Below are 21614 nucleotides of genomic sequence, written 5' to 3'. Positions count from 1 at the left end.
TACTTTTCTTTTTAACATTCAAATATTTTTATGACAGTCAGTTCTCACTTGTTCTTATCTTCCCCCACTCATATAAAGATGCACAGCATTTGGTCCCCTCAAATGTAGGTAGACTCTAACATGTTTAGACCTTTGCAACTCCCACTGGCTAGCTATCAGCTTCTGCTGAAATGATGCAGTATTTGGTCATTTAACACAGCAGCACATTTACATATTCCAGGATCGTTTCTCCCTGTGCAACAATGTAAATCAGAAGTAGCTCCAGACCAGTCAACAGATTATTGGAAATTTTGGATGGGATTCAACTCATTTGCAACATCAAGAATACATTTGTATACAGTTTGAGTCAGGAGAACACTAGTCATCTCCAGAGGCTAATTTGTGTACTTATAAATGTTTGTTGAAGAAAGATGGGATGACTTACCCACTGTTGGAAGTTGCCTGTTTCAAGCTCAACAGCTATTGATCTGAAAACTTACAAGTTATTTCTGTAGTAGCTTATGTTAAATTTGCCAACCTGAAACACTGCATTTTCAATTTGGTTTCAACAAACAGGAAAAAGACTTATCAAGCACATGACTCTAACAAATCTTACAAAAAGTAATCAAGCCATAATACTTTAGGCAAGTTTTTTTCCAACCACTGCTAAACCACTGTTTGAGACTTCTGATTTTGCTCACAAATTTAAAGTGGAAGTTAGCTGACCCTAAAAGCAAAATTGTATATTTAGGTGTGAAAATCGTGTAAATTCAAAGACATTGAATGCTAACTCATTAATTGTCTGGGTTAGAAATATATTGAAATATTTTGCAGTAATTTCTCCACTACTATTAACAGAAACATAATTTATATGCTTTTGAACAAGCTACAGCACCTTATGATCCAATAAAAACTATGAAAACAGATTTTTTTGTTGGATAAACAGTGCTGTAAAATATCACTTCATAGTGAAATGATAGATTATCATGAGAGGTCTTATAGAAAGCAGTATAAACAGACAAATTATCTGAATGTTCACAATTAGAGACAGAACCATAATATTCTGTACAACATCTATTGTGTTACTGCAGAGAAGAAAAGATATACAAAATAAGAAAAAAAGTCTGTAGTAACTGGCACCTTTCAGCTTTAAACAAAACAGCGTTTTATTTTAGTGAAAATATTCATCATCATCACCATCATCATCATATCAAATGAAAATCTGCTGGCATCATTGCCCAACATTGGGCAGTCTTTCATTTTGTTTGGATCAGGGTTACCTCCAGTAATAATCAAGAGATAGATATCTAGAAAGATACTTCAAAACAGCTTTGTATTGACTGTCAGTGATGATGAGAATGTTCTAATCCCTTGGATGATCCTTCAGGTCTTCTGTAACAGTCATTATTATTTGAATTTTTTCTGTCAGCATTATTATTACAAAACCTAGAAGGTCTAAGTCATAGAAAAGACTCAGAGACTTAGGGATTAGTTCCAAAAACATTTTCAAGATCATAAAGCCAATTTAAGACCCATCCAAGTTCTTAATCTAACTGGTGACTCATCCTCCTGCATTACCCCTTACTTGGGCATTGGTCTTTGTGCTGTAAATTCAGTCTCTTGAAAGATCTGACCTTACAAGGATATATGGGATCATTTCAGAGATCTGATTTACAGCTACACCCCACTTCATTAGCCAACTCTGGTAGAGGGGCTGGAACAAACAGCCCAAGAGCTGAAATGTCTTGACTTCCTTGGTCAATGGAAAGACTGGTTCTTAGAATGTTCTCTACAATTGCCACTTTGCTGAATTAACTCTAAGAAAGTGTTATCAGTCAGATATTTCAAAATACTGCAAAAAATGCTTGCAATGTAAATGTACTACATTAGATGAGTGCTAAATAGTGTTTAACATCCCTCCCTTTCCCCCTTCCCCTCCATAAATCAGCAGATAATCACTTGTTCTTACCTGACTTCTCACTGGCAGTTGTCTTTTGTTTAATTTTCTCCTCTATATTGTGAAAGCAGCATTACAATTAGAAATTCACACTGTGTTAGCATATAACTGGAAAAATATTTCTATACATATATGTATATATTATACAAATGGATTGCAATGACAAAATAAATGGATGTATTTAGCATCATTAACCCACTGTAGCACTGTAAAACCGCATGTGTGACTTCTGAGTTCTAACTGCATGATGATACCATACTCCATGGAAAAAATAAACTACTGGGCCTAATGTGTCAGCCTCCGGAAAAGAGCCACATACCTGGTAATGTGTTTCAGGCAGGCACTCAGGTAGAAACCACATGCTAATAATACGACTTTGTGAACGTCACCTTCCTAGGTGTCTAAGTTCAATAGTTTGGTATTATAAAATGCTGAGAACTTCTGCTTAGATACTAACCACAAGTATGAATGGACATATCTACGTATGTCTATGCTCTGAAGAGAAGAAAGGTATGGAGACCTCCAAGCACATGCTAGTTCACAGAGGCACATTCACATGGGAGAGTGCCAGTCTGAATGTGAGTTCATACCACCTGCCAATGGACAAGCTTACCTAGACCCAACTGGATATCTGTCATAAAATCTTACAGCAGCCCTGAGCTGCTAATAATCTCATGAGAAAAGCTGCCTAAGTTCATGTACTCTTGAGCTGTGTGTGGCTTTACTCAGCACAGTTCTCCGATGACATGGACCCATGTCGACATCAGCCACAGGACCTGAGCTGCCTCTCCTCCAAGTAAGCTGGTGGATGAAGCTTTGGGCAGAGGCATAGGTGGGCCTACACTTTATGATCATTTGGGGTTTGTCTTAATTGCCCAATGGCCCAGTGAGGTGGGAATTAGGATGTTTTTTTTTTTTAGATCTCTACCCAGTTGAGCTGACTTGAACTTCACCCTTCTTAATCTTTTCATAGCTCTACTCACATTTTCTCTTTTCCCATACCTGACTTCAAAGTTCTCTCCTAAATCCTGCCTTTCACCATTCACATACATCAATACTTTTCTTTTAATTATGTTTAAGACACATTCAGAATGGTATTTCCCCTTCCTTTAGCTGATGTAATCAATTTACAGCCATATGCCTCTGGCCCCTTCATTTTCCCCAAGACCTCTGTGATGCATCAGATTGAATCTGACAATGCTGGGTGGAGGTTGGATCAGGCAAGGATGTCTTGTGCCCCAAAGCCATTCAATTCAGCTGAGTACTAGCTGGCTAGAAACCCTCTGGGGTTTGTGCATGCACAAAGCTGCTTGGCTCTTGAATATGAGCAATGTCTCCAGCCTGGCAGTCAAACTTGTTCTTAAATGAGATGATGGAGGTAAGTAATGCAAAGGTGATGGGTGGCTAAAATAACTTGTGAATTACCAGATCTCTGGTTTACCTATCACTGTACCTATGTACCCTCAAAAAGTCAACCTTAAGAACTGCTTCTTTTTTGTGGGGGTTATTTCTCTGGAACCCGAATGCCCACATTTGGATGCTAAATCCTAATATGCACTCTGACTAAACACTTGGATAGCACAGTGTTTAGAACAGCAGACTGTTGTGTGATCTCAAGATACTTGATGTTTTCTTTGAATTTAGCATGTAAGTTTCAGAGGATTATTTTTCTGAGGGCAGAGAGAGCAGGTTTCTTACTTCTCTCTGCTGATTTCTTTTTAAGTTGGCTCTCAGATTATCAGAGGTGTGCACTTGCCAAAGAGGACCAAAAAGGCATTTATCATATGTCAGTAGAGGGAGAAACAGTCTCATTGTTGCACAGGCCATTTTTCTCATCCTTAACACAGCAGCATCCAGCAAAACTACGATGCAATTATGGACATGAAAGATGCGGCAGTTGTGTTTTGGGGTTTGTTTATTTGGTCTGGGGTTCTTTTGTTTGTTTATGGAAGAAAATCAGCAGTGATGGGGGAACATACGGGGAGGGATAAAGCTGCATGGTTACTGATCTTTTCTATTCTTTGGAAATAAAATATAACCTTGCATTACCATGCTTTTCAGTTGTCATCTAGTAAGTGGCAATTTAATTTCTCTTTGCTTGTATTAAGTTTAGGGATTTCTTCCCAGCCCCCCCCCTCCCCCCCAGCTATACTTATTGTCATCTTCTTATGAAAGCAGTGAATTAAAAAATCTTAAGTCCATTTCATGGCTGTCTGTGAAGGTAGAGGTGTTTTTTTATAGAACAACCAACATCTAGAAGACTCAACTTGTCGAGATGAAGTATCTTCTTTCTGCATCTAGATGAGCTTTAGCATGTAACAATGCATTTCACTAATTTAGATTTGGGCATTAAGTTTTCTACATGCCAATCCACAAAACCCTTAAGCATGCTGACTTTAAAAATAGCCCCCATACCATCATAGAATCATAGAATGGTTTGGGTTGAAAGGGACCTTAAAGATCATCCAGTTCCAACCCGCCTGCCATGGCAGGGACACCTTCCACTAAACCAGGTTGCTTAATGCCCTGTCCAACCTGGCCTTGAACACTTCCAGGGATGGGGCAGCCACAGCTTCTCTGGGCAACCTGTTCCAGTGCATCACCACCCTCACAGTAAAGGATTTCTTCCTTTAATCTAAATCTACCCTCTTCAGTTTAAAGCCATTCCCCCTTCTCCTATCACTACATGCCCTTGTAAGAAGTCCCTCTGCAGATTTCTTGTAGGCCCCCTTTAGGTATTGGAAGACTGTTATGAGGTCTCCCTGGAACATTCTATTCTCCAGACTGAGCAATCCCAGCTCCCTCAGCCTGTCTCCATAGGAGAGGTGCTTCAGCCCTCTGATCATCTTCATGGAACTCCTCCGGACTGGCTCCAACAGGTGTACATTCTACTCGTGTTAGGGGCCCCAGAGCTGAATGCAGTATTGTACATTTGCTGAAATCTGCTGTGTTAACCCTTTGGATTAATGATAAGTAAAGCTCAAAATGTTTGGAGCTTCTCTTTCTTTGGATATTCTCTCTGCTCTTTTCAACACTAAATAAGATATTTCTGCTTTTTTTCTAATTCTGGTGAGAATCCACAGCAATGTTTGCTCTGTAACTCTAGGAGTCAGTCAAATTAAGTCTGTGAGTGGATGGCATATCTGATCCATTTAAAAGTACAGGAGGGATTTCTTTTCAAAATTAATTCACACATGAAAACAGGATGTCTTGGACAGGCCAATGAATTTGCATTCATCTGAGAATAAATACAGTAATTCTCTGGTATTTATCACCTACCTATTCTGAAACCTATCCACACAGCAAGTATTGATCTTCTGATTTTATGGGAGAACACCCTGATGCATTTCCTGTGGCTTTTTCTCTAAGTTTCTAGGATAATATATAGTACTTTGGCAAAAATATAAGTAATATTTCCCATTTCTCATGTACTTCTAATTTACTATACCATGAGAAGTCTGGCAAAAAGAAAAACTAAACAAGACCAAACACCTCCCCCACCCCAACTGACGACCTCAAATAGTACAAAAAGTCCAAAATATTTTTTTTGTGAATATTTCAGAAAAATTCAAGTTTTGTTCTTATTTTGAATAAGCTTAAAGTTGAAAGTTCTGAATTTTTTCGTTGGAGGGAATTCTGTCCTCTGCAGAGCTCTAGTTTTGCAGCACTACAAGCATTAATATTAATTTTTTCTCTGATGTATGTAATTTAAATGGAAAAATACAAAGCTGTAAATATTTCTCTGTATATTGCAGGCAGTTTCAGAAAAATTACATAAGCAATAAATTCTCTTGCTTTTCTTGCTCTCACACACATACACAAAACACACTTTAAACATTTCCGTGCAGGATCGATATATTTTCTGAAGTTCTTTAGTTTCTCAGCCATGTGATACACCCAAGTCTTCTGATAGGAGGCATAGGAATAATAATTTGAAGCTGATCTGAATCAAGGTGAAAAAGGAGGCCACTGCTTTGTACAGAAGGAGACTTTTATAATTCAGTTTGGTAACTCAAGGGCACTCATTGATACAGAGCAGGCAGAAACACTGATACCACCGGGGCTTGCAGGTTAATGCTTCCAGTCATCAACTAAAACTCAGAACAGCCACTGCTCTCCAAAGCAACCATTAATCACCTGGGAATAGGTCTTTTATGCTAAAGGAAATTTAGGAAGATTTTTTCTTTTTCTTTTTTTTTTTTTTTTTTTAGGGCTCTAGTCTAGAATATACTGTGCTAAAGTAAGTTCCTAATCAGTCCAGTGTAGTGGTTTGTGACATCATGCTCTGACATTTTCAAATGCCTTTCCAAAGAATTTTTTTTTTTTTTATGCTGCTATCTGGATGAGATCAGGTTGATTGTGCTGGAGCACTGATTTCATTTTGAAGGAAAGGTGAGTAATCATGCCACCTGCCCAGGCAACCCATAATTTGACCACCACTCATCCCTCCCAGGTTTCACAGAGCTGGAAAGGGGGGGCTTCCTTGCCAGGACTGCCTTGGCTGAGCCCACCTGCACATAACTGCTGGCTGACGATCTCTGCTAGATGTTAATACGTAAAAGGTGATCAATGAGGAAAAAAGAAACCACCCCAAAAGCTTGGCCTATGTGTCCTTGAAGGCTAGAGTGAGAAACACTGCTTTTTTCCCCTGTTGTCTCAAACTCAGCAGTACAACTTTATTAATCAGCTACTCAAGGCTTGCAGGAATCTTCAAAATGTCTATGGAAATATCTAACTTACAAGTAGAATATTGTATTATAATAACAAAGAAGAAAAATATTAAATACATAGGAGAAATTGTTTTCTTAAAAACAAAATCGGAAAAAAAAAATAAAAAAAAGTAAAGCCCGCCTGCTTCTCATTGAACACATAAGGTTTTAAGTGGTTTTATCCAATCACTTATTCATGAGCTGTTCATTTTTATGTGAAGTTCAAAGAGCAGCACTTCCAACAGAGGTTGAAGGAAGGCTGGTACTTGCTTTTCAATGCTCACTGCATCTGGTAAGACCATTGAGGAGCAATGTAAGTGGAGCACCGAAAACCATGCTTGCTACGAAGTTATTCTCTTAGTTTTGTTACTTCAAGCCAGACCCAGCTGTGGATCTCTGAGTGCCTTCCTCCTCAAAAAGCATGATGAGGCACAAAGCCCTGGCTTGAAAGGCAGACCCTGTTCTGCTCACTGCAGCCAGTTGTTTCTTGTTATTACTTACAGTTTACAAAAGTGAGGAGCCAGCCCAGGATTAGCTTTGTGTGGGGTTTTTGTTTATTTGTTTGTTTTCATTATCCAGCTTCTGCTCCTAGAGTCAGAAACTGGAGGTTGACTCTGTTCAGTCTATCATGAACCTAGTGAGACTGTAGCTCCTCCCTTTTGGGGAGGCACACTTCATGTAACAACTGGTTATTCGTCTTATCGTAGAGAACTCCTTCCCCAAACTCTGGAAATCAGGTTTTGCTAATGCTTTATAAGCCATACTACAACACTAAGAGAGAGTCACAGGAACTGTGAAAAACTGAAAGCTTAATCCTTCTTGTTAAAATTCACCCGTATTTTTGTTCTTCTCCCAAACTCTGAGAAAATCAATGACACAAAGCAAAACCAAGTGTTTAGCTCAGGGAAGTCTCCAAGCTTTGCAAACACCACATATCCTTATTGAGTGGAGCCTGGAGTAACTTGAAATTAAATTACCAGACCCACCTGGCTTAGTCTGAGATGAGTCAGCTTTTTCAGGTTTAACACGATCATGCTCTGCAAACAAGAAAAACTCGTACATTAGAAAGCTTTTAAGTGTTCAGATTTTAGAAGTAAAAGATTCCTATTATGATTTTAAAATATGACTTTGCATTACATACGCACATCAGACTTCAGAAGAATTTTTTATAAATATCTTTTTTGAGAAAACAGATTTAATTATTTTTCCACTGAGAAAATGAAAAATAATGCCAAAGAATTCTTTTTATTTTTTAATGTGGTTTAAGGGATCACAAAATTACATTCTGTGTTTTTTTTCGATCATCATAGGATTTCTAAAATAGTGAAATGCTTTTACTAATTTTAATTGCTATCACATATCTTCTATATACAAAATTTCTCCTGGGGATTAATACAGACATCATAGAAGCATTTTACTACAACAGAAGTGGTGTTGTTTCATACAGACAAATAAAGGTTCAATATACTGTATACATGAAAAATGTTCAGTATACAGTATACATAAAAAAAAGAATTTTCCATATTTCTCTGTTAGCCTGGATCCCACAGACATATTGTGAGGCAGTAACAATAATAAATATTATATTGTACTAAATATAAGCTGTATGCAACTTTCTGCTGTTAAAAAACAATGTAATATCCAAGCCTCAACATTATGAGACAGAATAAAACAAAGCTATGACATTTCAGAGGAACGTTAAAAATATGTTTAATTCTCATTTATTGCAGCTATGTCTAAATTGTGTAGCAGGTTACAGCTGCAGCATACCAAGAGATAAATCTCTCTGTTTCTTAGATCAGAGTCCTAGCCAGGGAATTGCACAGGTCCTTCCTTTTCTTTATCCCCCTTGATTTTTTTCCACTGCAAAGCTGCCATGGAGTCAGAGGGCACAGGTAGGTCCTATCTTAGCTCAAATGGGAAAATAGTTTCCATGCAAACCGAGTCCTGTGAAACACACCTGGTCCTGCGTTATAGAGAGGTTACTGCAAACCAAGTCAACATTTCCTGTGAGCTTGTGTTGATGAATCCCATCTTAAGCTGCTAAAATTTTAACAATATAAATACCTCCTAAAAGCTGAAATAACAATATTCTTTATCAACTTGATACTTACTGTGTTCGTGAGGTTTCTCTGAGGTTGCTAGAATTAAACAAAAGAAGTTTATTTTAATATTTATTTGTATGCCTGTAATGCAGGACTTAATGCCTTTTTTAATTACATTTATAGCCACGTAAATGATCAGTGAAAAATGTTCCCAGAAAAAAACACATGAGATAAAAATGAAAAATGAGCTAATGCTTCCCATGGACCTTAAGAACACATTTTTCAGGTGAAACGGGAGCTCAGGGAGCTGTACCCTATGCCATTTTTGAATCTACAGGAGGTAGTGAAATGCCAAGACCTAGCCCACCAGCTGGATTTTTCTTCTTGGCTTTTGCAAGGCAGCTGTTGTTTTTAAGAAAATAAAGGCTCTACCAGCTGCATGTAGCAGTCTGCTGTGTGTGAAAGAGCATCGTCCCACAGGGAGATGCAGCAGCGCAGTGGATGAGCTGCCTTTGCAGGCCCAGCAACACAAGCAATAGTTTTGCTGCTTTGAGCTCCTGGGCTCTGAATCACTGAGCTCGTGAGCTTCCACTCAGGGCAAAAAGTAACTGCTGTGCAAGAGGGTTTTTGTTTTGCTTGTTTCCCCTGCACTATGAAACCACTTCAACTTTCATCCAGTGTCTGTTTAATCCAAGTTGTTACTGAGCGCTTAAGGAGACAGCAACTGGAGATGGAGTGCAGAGCAAAGCAAAAACAACAGAACTTTTTTTGGGGGTAATAGAGACTATAAACACGAATTAAGTGTATCTTCTTGTTCCTAAGTAAAAAATCAGAAATAAGAAACAGCAGAAAAATAGGGATTCTATGACAAAGTTATATTTGTTATCTTTATATGTGTAAGAAAACCTTTTTGTAAATTTAGGCTCAGTTGTTTTGTCTAAACAACCTGAAACCTACAAAAAATATTTCCCTAAACATCTTAAACTTAGGTAAATTCTGTTGTAATTGAGCATCCATGAAATATCTCTGAAATTTGTAAAGGAAAATAGTTTTGTATTGTGTTAAAACGCATAACAATATATGCTCATCTAGCTATGAATTTCACTTAGCAAAAGGAAATTCTTGGCAAATATATGTAAAAAAAAAACCAAACTGAAAGTCAGGGGCTGATATAGTGACTTACATATCTACCACAGAATATGAGTCACATAAAACTTTTGGTGACCACCAAAAATGATCAGAGCTTGGCCACATGTGAACAATATTAAAGAATTTTTACTGTCACTGCTTGACAAATTTTACAAACAAACTTTTGTTACACCATCCTTATGTCATATATGCAATTTGTTTTAAAACACTAAAATCAAATCACAGCCATTACGCTTGAACTTTCTAGTGAACCCAGTGCAGATATTCTCCTTTTTCTGCTGGTGAATATGAGTCACAGAAGAATGTTTAAAACCATAGAAACTCAGCCCATGTCTGGCCTCGCAAGTTCAGGAAGCTATTTGTGTTGCCCTTTTCTATATTTTCTGTGGAGGTATTAATTAATTATTGTATTAATTATACAATAAACTTGTATAGTGTCAGTATCCGGGCAGGGCCTGAACACTGAGATCATTGCCATCAGCACTTTCCTAAAAGCTCAACCTTCTTTTTTTCTTGTGTAACACTCAAAGATATTGCTGCTGCATATCTTGATGAAATAATGAAAACATTCTAAAATTAAAAGTTTTTGCAGGATAAGTTGGCTATTTTACAACATATCTAAATTTTATTGAAAAAAAAACCCCAAAAAACATAACAAAGTGAAAGTCTGAGATGGTCTTTAGGCTGTAAAGATAGACATCTGTGTTTTGCCGAATCTGCTAATTATGATTTCAGTCCATACACTATTAATCATATCCTTCTTATGTGTCATATTATCTCATCAAACATGTTATTCAAATGATGAATACAGTAAGAAGAAAGGCAAAACCTGAAATTCCAAGACCCTTACTTTCAGTTTTACAGTATCACATACGTCTGTAACACAGTTGTTCTGATTTTTAGTCTACTTAGTGAAAATGGGAAGAAGATAGAAGCTAAATATCAATGACATAGTCAGACTTTCTAGTATGTTGAACCATATATTCAATATTGGTTTTTAACCTAGAGGATGAGAAATCAGAGGCTGCATTCTGCTGCTCTCAGTCATTTCATGTAGTATCCTGCACTGAAAGTAAAGCACATCTACTCAAATTTTGAATTTAAATAACATTTCTTTATACAGTGCCTAGATAATCCATGAAACATGCTGCAAAATGTGTGGATGTTGAAAATCTTAATGATTTTTAAAAGTGATTTGGCAAATTAGAGAAAAATTTACCAAGTGCTCTTAAACATGAAGATAATGTTTCTGGCTTAGGAAGTTCCTGACCTGAGATCCTGAGAGGTTACAATATGATCTCTGTGTGGTGTATTCCTGTACTCTTCCCTAGGCATTTGCTGGTTTGGCCATTGGTGGAGAGGGTGTTGGGTTAGATATCTCTTGGTCTCACTTCAAATAACTGCTCTGATGTTACTAATTAACAGGACTAGCTGTTGGGTAAATAACTGTTTGGTCTTAGCAATGTTAGAAAATTCATTCTTAAGTACTTTATATTCATTTGCTTAACACTTAAACTATATTAGAGGAAGAAAAGGATCAGGTTGGGATCTAATGAAACCATATGGATGTTTGATGAAATACTTGAAACTACGTAAGATCTGAGCTGGATCAATGAAATTATCTGGTTCTACCCTCAGCAAAATGTTTTCAGATTTCTTTTGTGTCAATCTAAATCAAACTTGGTATCAGGGCTTGGTAGTTATCTTACTGTTTTTCACATTCACGTCAAATTTTCTTTGACTCTTTCTTTGTGCTTGCTATAGAATCACAGAATCATAGAACAGTTAGGGTTGGAAAGGACCTTAAGATCATCTAGTTCCAACCCCCTTGCCATGGGCAGGGACATCTCTCACTAAACCATGCCACCATGTCACCAAACTATTATCAAAGATAAACAGCAACACCACAGTCACTGAAGTGAAACACCTGGGTAACTGGTGAGGTTTATCACACCTGTTTGTGTGGAGCATGGTATCAAGTATTGGTGCACTAACCCATACAGCTGTTTTCTCTATAAACTCTTTGACCTATTGACTAGACTAGTCTGAATGCCAGAAGGGTATTAATTATATACGGTGTAGTTTTCTAAATTAGTATCTGATATGGATTCAGAAACAAAATCCTCTCTTTTATTGGACCATAAATTGGTGAGGCTAAAAGCAGAGCATGCTTTTTGATTATAACATGGCTATTTTCCATCTGGATAACAGTCATTTGCTGTTCAGACAGCAAATACATTTGTGAGTGTGCACACTCTGTAAGAAAAGAATATGTTGCGCGTGAAATTAAAGCAATGCCAGAACTATTTTTTATTTTCTATTTTATAGTGAAGAATAACAAAACAATAATACATGCTGTAGTTGAGAAAATTATTTCTAATTTGATAGTTACATGTATAAGTAAGAAAGTTACTTTCCATCAGGCTAAGTAAGAGCCTGGATCATCTCTCATTAAAGAGAGCACAAACTCTTTAACAGGATTTGGACTCGGCATCAGAAGAGCACACTCATGATGCGTATCTGTAACAACATTGCAGGCCGAAAGAGGAATCAAGATCAATAGCAGTCTTTTAATGTAATTCCCAAGGTTTGTGCTTTAACCTTCCAGTTTATATATCATGATGAAGGATAAATCTTTGCTTTCCTTATTCAAGCTAAGCTAGTCCATTCTCCCTGAAAATAAGCTGTAGGCAAACAAAAAATTTGGCCCTTACACGAACTAATGGGCATTTCTCCTTAAAAATTCATTTTGTAGTCTGCAAGAACTTAAGATGCCACATCACTCTGCCTAATCATCAGTGTGTTTTTAATTTAATTTAAGGTTGAATAAAACTGTCAGTACAAGGTTTTACAGACTGCAGAACAACAATATTATCAACAAGTCAACCATAATGAAACATATTCTTTACACTGGGGTGGTTCAGAATGTCTTAGATTATATCAGCTTCAGGAAAAAGGGGGATTATTAGGATTCATCACTGTTCAAAAGCAGCCCCCTGCCTTTGTGAAGTTATTGTCTGTACCCTTTGTCATTCAAAGGAGAAGTCAAATGTTCCCACAAGGTTTCTAGATCACCAGACCTGGTCTCTCATATCTGCCTGTGTCCTACTCAAGTCCTGCTGGCTGACTGAGCAGCTGGCAGACTGTGCAAAACAAACCAGTCTAATGAGCATATGTCAAAAAAATGGCTCCTCACAAAACAGATCAGCTGCAGCAAGCTTCCAATAAAGAGAATGGCCTGTGCTCACCCTGACCCTTGCTCTATGTTATAAAATTGCCTTGACAGTGTATGGCCAATAGATGGATGGGTCATAGAAAGCAAGCAAGAAGAATGTGATGGTGGGGTTAATAGAGGAACTTGTATAATTATATTAAAGTGCATGCTGTGCAAGCCATGTCCTTAAAGGTTCTCTTAATTCCCTACAGCATTCACTTTACATTTCTGGTTTACTTTAAACCTACTGCTTTCCAGGATATCTGTAGAGGTTTCCATACGTTCATGGAGTATTATCCCACATTAACATGGCAGGTATGAAATACTAAGTGATTTAACTAAGGCTATCTGAAAGGTTTGCAGGGAAGCAGAGAACTTGAGGTTCCAGGTGGTGCTGTCACTCTTATTCATTAGCAGGGAGTGCTCGTCTAGGTCTGTGCATCACCACAGACTTTCTTGGACCACTGTTTCAGTTGGAGTCTTGTGACTGATGATGATAATAGGGTAAATGGTTAAGGCAAACCTTCCTAAATGCCATGGTTCTCCATTATGTTAATAAATAACCACTGATATTAGAGCCTGTAGGGTATTCACTTGCAACAGGCTGATCTTTCTATCTTCACTTTCCACTGAAAAAGCTGTCAGGCTGCTCTCACAGTTTCTTCTGCTTTATTTCCATTACCAGAGTAACCTGGTTCAAGACATATGCCTTCATACAGTTAGCATGTTTATGTCTTTGCTGTTTGACTTGCCTTATACCTCAGGGCTCTGTAGTGAAGAATGACCTGACTCTTGGTTTTGGGGGATTTTGCTGTTGCTGTCTAGAGCAACTTGTTTTTAAAGACTTATTTTTAAGTGGTAATTCAAGAGTATTTTATACAAACTGGGGAAAAAAAAAAGAAATATTTCAGAGAGACAAGGGAAGGAGAAACTTTAGTATGGCATAAATGTGGTAAAAGTAGGAAAGAAGTACAGACATTTCTGATATTTTTGAACGATTTTTAATGAGAGGAATTGGTTTGAGTTGAATCTGAGATGCATGCCTGTAGGGAGCATCAGTAATGATTCCAATCTTTCTCTGATTCCCAGTTTGTCTGTTAAACAATAGAAATGCACCGGGAAACGTAAGTCTTGTTGAAATAGCAATCTTGTACGATTACACTGAAACCTAATGTCTTTAAAGTACTACAAGTTTTAAAATCCTAGGAGGACAAATCTTCCATCGATGGAGCTGGAGAGAATGAAATTTCAGTCAAATGTAGATGAGGTACATGTGCTGCATTAATGTATTCATCTTTAGGCATGTGTGGCGAAAGATCTGAAGAGCTTCCTCTCAATATCATTCTCAGCTTCTGGCGTTTTCATGTGCTCTTCCCTGAAATTGTGGGATGGGAACATAGAGATGAGGGACAATATGCTTAAAAAGCTTTCACTTTTAGAAATATCAGTTTTACATTTGCATATAGCTAAGGCAAAACATAGCCAAGCTCAGGCCATGCTTTATTGCAACACAGATTATTGACTCATGAAGGGTAACTGAGCAAAATCGGGCAGACTGAAGTATGTTGGATGTTAAAGTGATGACTTTTTTTTCTGAACATTGACTTTTTTTGAGCAGAAATAGTGTGTTCACCATTCTATAGAAACAATTGAAGCCAAAATAAACACCTCTTACAGATATTAATATTCATTAATATTTGAATCTTTAGTCTATTTCACAATGCCTGTTATTTGCAAAAGGTGTCAGACTCCATGCAAATACCTCAAATATAAACTCCTTTGTTGAGCTTTTTTTTAACTATGACTGGATTTGTAAAAGCATAATCATGGCTGAGTAGATATTTACATATATTACTAAATCAATGTAAAATAATTGCCAGTGAGACAAGAATCCCCTGGAATACCTGGAATTCCACCCCCATCTCTTCAAATATGTAAGGCCAGATTGGATGGGGCTTTGAGCAATCTGGTCTAGTGACGGGTGTTCCCTGGCTATGGCAGGGGGGGTGGAACTAGATGATCTTTAGTGTCCCTTCCAACACTAACTATTCTATGATTCTATAAAGAATAAGATGACCTCATGAAAATCTAGAAAATAAGAGTTTTGGAGGAGAGATTAGTTGATATTAGAGGTGAATAACAGTAAAAAATGATTAGCTTTTGAAAAGATGGACTTTTAACAGTGTGCTACTGAAATTAACATGGTGATTAAAGGAGAGGTTTAAAGACTAGGTTCTACAGAACATCCTAAGCCATCATCATTCTCCATGAAATGCTGCCGATCACTGGTTTTGCTTTAATTGCAACGTTATAAGAGCACATTTCTGAAAGTGATGTCTGCACAGATAAAAAAGGAAATGTAGATTATCACCAGAAAAACTGTTCATTCTGGAATTTCTTTTGAATAGAACACCTTTGAGCATTCATTTGCAGACATCTTTACTCAGAGCAATAAAGTAATAGTTTATCCCATGGGGAAATTTTTAGTCAATTAACCATGTGTTATATGGATATCCAGGTGTTTAAGTGTATTATGGTGATTGACAGGTGAGAGTGTTGCTGACATTATGCCAATATACATGTATTATACCTAACTTACCGTAGCAACAGAGGCTACCAATTACAGAGATTACTTTTTCTACAGAAATCACAGCTGTTTCATAATCATTAAAATACTAGTTTAACTGTCTCCATTTATTGGTAACAGGGGCTGAATAAATTACTGTTGTACTTTAAGGCAAGTAAGAATGATTAACACAAGTTGTAATCATAACTGAATTGAAATGCTATGCCAGGTCTATCAGTATGAATTTTTTTCAGGTTTATTGTTGCATAAGATACAAAAAAAGTATAATCTCAATTTTACCCTGAATGGATTACAATGGTGTAACCAGTGACAAGGTTTGGATAAAATATTTTGAGAAGAAAATGCATTGAGAATGAATTTGTGGGTATTTAAAGGAAAAAACAACATTGATGCAAGTTAGCATCATTACTTTTATGTGCCTTAACCAAACTTAAACTGTGTTCCTTGTTATAGTCAAGTCAGAAATATAGTTATATCCATGGGGCAATTCTTTGTATTCTGACAGATATGTGAAACAGTTGAAACACTCTCTGCAGATGCTTATTTCTCTCCATTAACTCTAAAGTGAAATTAGGGTGAATAGCTTTCATGTAGCTGATACATCTATGTTCGCTTGAGTTAAAGTTTCCTAATGATTAAATTTATCTGAGGATCTAAGAAAGTTCTTTAAATTTATGAATGCAGTGAAGTCTTGAGGCCACTACACTCATCATTCCTCTGCCTGCTTTCTATTTATATTGAGTGGGTACTTTGAAGGGTGTGTTCTGGTCATGTCTTATCCTAACTGAAATATCTGCAACATGGAAAGTACATGAGCCTGGTCCCTCAAGACCTGGTCATCACTTAGTAGAGGTTGTACAGACCAATAAGTCTCTCATAACCCTGCAAAATGAACATAAATTATTTATAACCCCCAAGATAGCTGAGACAAAGTGAACAGAGGTCAAGCAAATTTCAGCTAAGTGACACAGACTTTTCAGAGCATCTTCCACATTTCATGCAAATGCTCCAGATATCATTATTCCTTGAAAATGCCAGGGTTTTGTTGCTTCACCTTGGGAAGTCAAATACTAATGTATGGCCAGTCATCTATTAAATGAAAAAAATCTTTAGGTAGGACCGGATTAACACTGAGAAACACCTTGTCTGTAGTTGAAGGCTTCTGTGAAGCGTTCTTCAGTAAACCAACATTATCTAGTTCTTAATCTGATTCAGGAAGGCAATGTTAACTACTGGCTCGAAGATCTTTTGGGCTCCATCTTGTGGCTAATCCTGCCATGACCATTTCCTCTATGAATAAGAAGGCTGTCTTCCAGTTTTCTGGTCAAATCCAAAGCTAAGCAGTTCTGAAATGCACTACTGCCCAATTCTTTTTTACTTTGGAAAGCATCTTGATTTTTATATACATTGACAAAGGACACTGCTATGCCTTGGCCAGTTTATACCACACTCTGTATGCATAGCAGCAATTGCCAAGCAATGAATAGGTTATTATTACCAGGAGTAATTGAAAGAAATTGTCCTTTACTGGATTGGCAAAAATATGTAGTTTGGAACTGGAATGTACATGCCTTGCCCATTTTCTGCATTTTTTGACATTAGCTACACTCAGACTATATGCAGTTTTTTACACCATGATGTGTTTATTAGGAAAAGGTTAAAATGTGATCCTGCATACGTTCCTGTCAAATTATTATCGATGAAACTTGTCAGATGAATGTGTTTTTTCTAAAATCTATTAAACAAATTGAAGGGTAACCTGCCAGAGTGATAATGCTGAAAATCAGAACAGGAGACATGTTAGCGACAAGCACTCGCTTCTGCATCCAACTAGCTTACAAGTACTCATAACATCTAACTCTATGTAGTTTATATAGGAGATGGGACTCCCAGAAGACAACTATCCTGAATTAGAGATGGATTCAGACTTGCCCTCAGAAGGAAGACAAGACCTCTCTCTCACTGCAGGAGCCTGGAGAAACCAACTTCCTGGCAATTGAGGTTCATAATTCACTTTAAACAATGAGACTGTTCTTACACATATGCAAGTAAATGCACAACCCACAAGGATTCTGCAATGGTTAAATGGGCTCATTAGAATCACAGAAGCAAAGAATCTTAAGGCAAGCTGACTTGGAGAGAGAACTTACTAAGGTTGCTTGCTTGACATCCCCATCTTAGTCCATGCCTTCTTTGTTCAGATATCAATAAGATTATAAAAGCTGTGAATTGAAATGAGAAATTCCATGCAGAACCAAGAAATCTTGAAATTGGCTTTAATCTGGCTACATTTCACACAAAAAGTTTTCTAAGGTCTCTGTAATTATGAAACATTACTGAAATACAAAAATACTGATTTGATTTTAAAAATATTAACATTCCTTTTGTTTCAAAAGGGCACTGGGAACTGAAAAAGTGCTGAATTTTTTTTGTGTTACAGCTCTATTTCTTGTTTTTTGGAGATGCTCTGAGGCTGATGGGCTTTGTCACAAATCACCAGTACAGGTGAGTATTGTAATTCACTTGAATCCCTGCTTGCAGCACTTTGAATTATGAGCAAGAGTTAAAAATTTTCATGTACTGGTAGCCAGATTTGTTCTTGGGGATTTTAGGAACTGCCTTCCTCAAGCAAAAAGTTGCTACCTCTTGCCCTTTAGGAACTGTCAACTTTTTACACATTTCTGTGACATGGCCTCTCTCCCACACACATTGAAAGAAGTCATTACAGATGCTGGAAGCTGAAGCTTTGGTCACAAAGTCTTAGGACTTCAGTCACAAAGTCTTAGAGAGCTAACCTTTTAAATAGAAAGGATTAATATGTAAATTTCATGTATAAATTGTGCCTTAATGTTCGTATTAGTATCAGTGATATTTGGTGAATCACTGAAGTACATAAGATTTCTCCACCTTAATTTTGTTCTTTCTTTGTCTTTCAAACTCCTCTATCTCTGATTTGGGCTATGTACAGAATGTACCATTGATAGAAAATGACATTCCACCTTCTCTTTCTGCGCTGGCTTGTCACTGTATTGCTCATTATTGTTTTTCTAGAGGAGGGGTGTGTATTGGAAAAAGAATAATTGGAGAAAGCTTTGCATACAGTACAGTGCCTATATGCTATATTTATGGTGATTCGCATGAGAAATGGTAAAGTGGTATTTGAACTATGCATACTACTACTGCAATATATTTTGGATGATGAGCCAGTCAATTTGGAGCTCTGGCTGGCTACTTCTATTACTTCTGCAACTGGGCAAAAATACTGTATCCCTAAGCAAAACCAGCAAACATCATTGCCTCTTTTTATTGCCAGTCAGAGGACTAGACATGCAGCCTGGAGCAATTTTTATCGTAACAGAATAAGCAAAAATAAATAAAACCTGAGCATAATAGAAATTAGGTAATAACAAGCAATACTTTCCATGTTGGGCCTGCAGAGAGTGTGAAACTAGCTAAAACATGGCATGTTCATGTTTTTGGAGGAGGCTTTTTTACTTCTCTCCATTTGTCCAGTTTAGTATATATCTACTGAAGACAGGAACATCCCTGAATTAGTTTTCCTTAGTGGAAAATTTCATTTGACTAACATGATTTTCACTAGAATCACTACCTCCCCTGCTGACAATGTAGTTTACAATATCAGAAAACCAGAGGCAGGTTTACTTCCAAAATAAATAAAATTATGATGTCTTAAGAATGACCAAAGCTGACTTTCAGGCTGCACCTTTATGTTTCTGTGGAGTAGTTGGTGGTGATCTCAGGATGAGGTACACCCTGCCCTGAGCCAGGTGTTTGAAAGTATCCTACATATACTTATTGGTAAAATCCTTCCAACAAAATCAGAAATCAGAGGAAATTATTATTTTAGTTTTTGCAGAAAATATATAAATAAGAAAATGTAATGGAAAAATTGATCCAACTTCAAAGCATGCACATTAAAAATTAATTTTTTAAGCAATTTTGTTAGGGAAGGTTATTGTTAAGTAGAAAAAAAAATCCTAATCCATGAAAAAAAATGAACCAAGGAGTAGGTATTTCAAACAAATTCTCTTGATGTTCTTCTGTAAATGAATGCACCCATAACCTGTATCAAGCCTGACTAAAGTAGCACCTTTAACAATAACCTCACTTACATCCTTTCTTTCCATTAAGGATGTAACAGTCCATGTGATAAATTGAAGGTTGCGAACACAGAAGGCATTTTGATGTCTGAAAACACTGGCTCTAAGTGCAGTTGCCAGTTTTCTGATTCTCCCTGCTTTGTGTGCTACCTTTCATGGCTCAGTTGTTGTAAATTAATCTTTGGACAAAATATCCTGCCTAATCCTTATTAAGCATGGTTGGTTTTGATAATAAAAATGAACTTTATTATTCGGTTGAACACATGAAATGAAATTTTAGCTCCAGTGGGGTGAATGGGAATTTTGCCACTAACATCAGCACAGCCAAGATTTCACTCACAAACTGTAAAAACAGTTAAGATTATAATTTTTTTCCAGTTCAGTTATCAACTCTAGAGTAGGGATAATGGAAAAAATAATAAATTATCAGAATAGAAAGCATCTTCATGTATAGACAGACAGTAAAAGTTGGCTCCATTGTTCAACTATGTGAATCACAGAATTTCCAAATCTTTTTGAAATAACAAGAGACACTTACCCCTCCTTAGCCCCCATCAATAAACTTCAGAAATAGAGAGACATTTTTTTTCCTCACTTACTCAATGGTGAATATGAAATAATCCTCTGAAACCTATGGAAAATTTCTGGAAACATTCCCAGTTTGGTGAGCAAGGTATGGCTTATTAAAAAAAATCAATAAAATTGAATAGGTTAAAGAAAAATGCCTTAATGCCAATGTTTCATTATTTTTGTTTTTGAAATAAAATTGACAAATTACAAAAAAGTTTCAACTCAGCAGATCTTATTTTTTATATATATATATTTAGGGCCTGATAAATACAGTATATTTCTCTTCAAGCATTTTTAGTGTTTTATATTCTGATTCTGGGCATTTTTTTTCTACTAATCAGTTAAAATACCAAAGAAAGACTTCAGCAAAGATTACATGCATGCTCCATACATATCTGAAAAGAGGAAATTAAATGTGCCTAGAAAAGGTTCTTCTGCAAAGAACTAACAGCCAGGTCAGCATGCACGGTGCATTGCCAGTTTTGCTCTCTTTGACAAATCCCAACATGGTAACAAAGAGCTTTCATTTCCTTCCCAGTCAGAAAGATGAAGTGTCCGATACTGGGCTGTGTTGGCCTGTGGTAAAAAGGAGCTAACAATACTGGAAATGACAACTGTGTTATCACAGTAGGAGTAGATAAAGCTGGCTGATGGTAGCACATGAGGTGGTGTATGTCATCACAATTGTATCACTGAATAAAAGAAACATTTCTCACAGCAGTCACAGCCTGAAAGACACTTCAGTCAAGGGAAAATAATTGTTTTACCTTTCTTCTCCCCATCCTTTTTCACAGCAGCTGAAACGGAAACAAAAATACTGTATTTTCACAATTGAAATTAATAACATGTAATATCAGTGAAAATAATTCAAACACACACACATATATAGCGTGCATGTCACAAACCAGACATAATTATGCAATATAGGAATAGATTTCTTTGCCAGATGAAGAAACTGATAATCAGAAAGATGAAGTGTTTTCCCACAGACACCTAGCTCTGCTATTGATGAGAAAATATTCCAGCTTTCTATATTCTCATACTTCTTTAGTCACTAAGTCATTTTTCATCCCAGACACTAATACTGGGAAATAGAGGCACAGAGTGAATATTTCAAAATCAATAATTTGAATGGGAAGGCATGAAGGTGTAAGAAGAGTTCAGAAGAAGGCTGTGAAGATCCTTTGTTTAAGGGAAATATGTGCTTTTTTGCTATTAAAGCTTGTGGTGGTAAACAGATAAGGAGTAAAAAAAACCACCTGACATCATGATCAGGTTTCTAA

At 36.9% G+C, this 21614-nt stretch overlaps 1 protein-coding gene across 1 annotated transcript in view; it reads right to left on the bottom strand.

The window, feature by feature from the left end:
• The window catches only part of TRDN (triadin), a gene marked incomplete at both ends in the record, with an annotated part of 198036 nt that overhangs the window by 24315 nt on the left and 152107 nt on the right, over nt 1-21614 (bottom strand). The window contains 3 exons of the mRNA XM_080615893.1: nt 7632-7682; nt 20799-20907; nt 21106-21128. Coding sequence (XP_080472019.1) covers nt 7632-7682; nt 20799-20907; nt 21106-21128 — 183 coding nt within the window. The remainder of the gene's footprint in view (nt 1-7631; nt 7683-20798; nt 20908-21105; nt 21129-21614) is intronic.

The sequence above is a fragment of the Psittacula echo genome (assembly GCF_963264785.1).
Source record: "Psittacula echo genome assembly, chromosome: 4".
NCBI classification, from domain to species: Eukaryota; Metazoa; Chordata; class Aves; order Psittaciformes; family Psittacidae; genus Psittacula; species Psittacula echo.
This window is presented reverse-complemented; position numbering and strand designations above follow the sequence as displayed.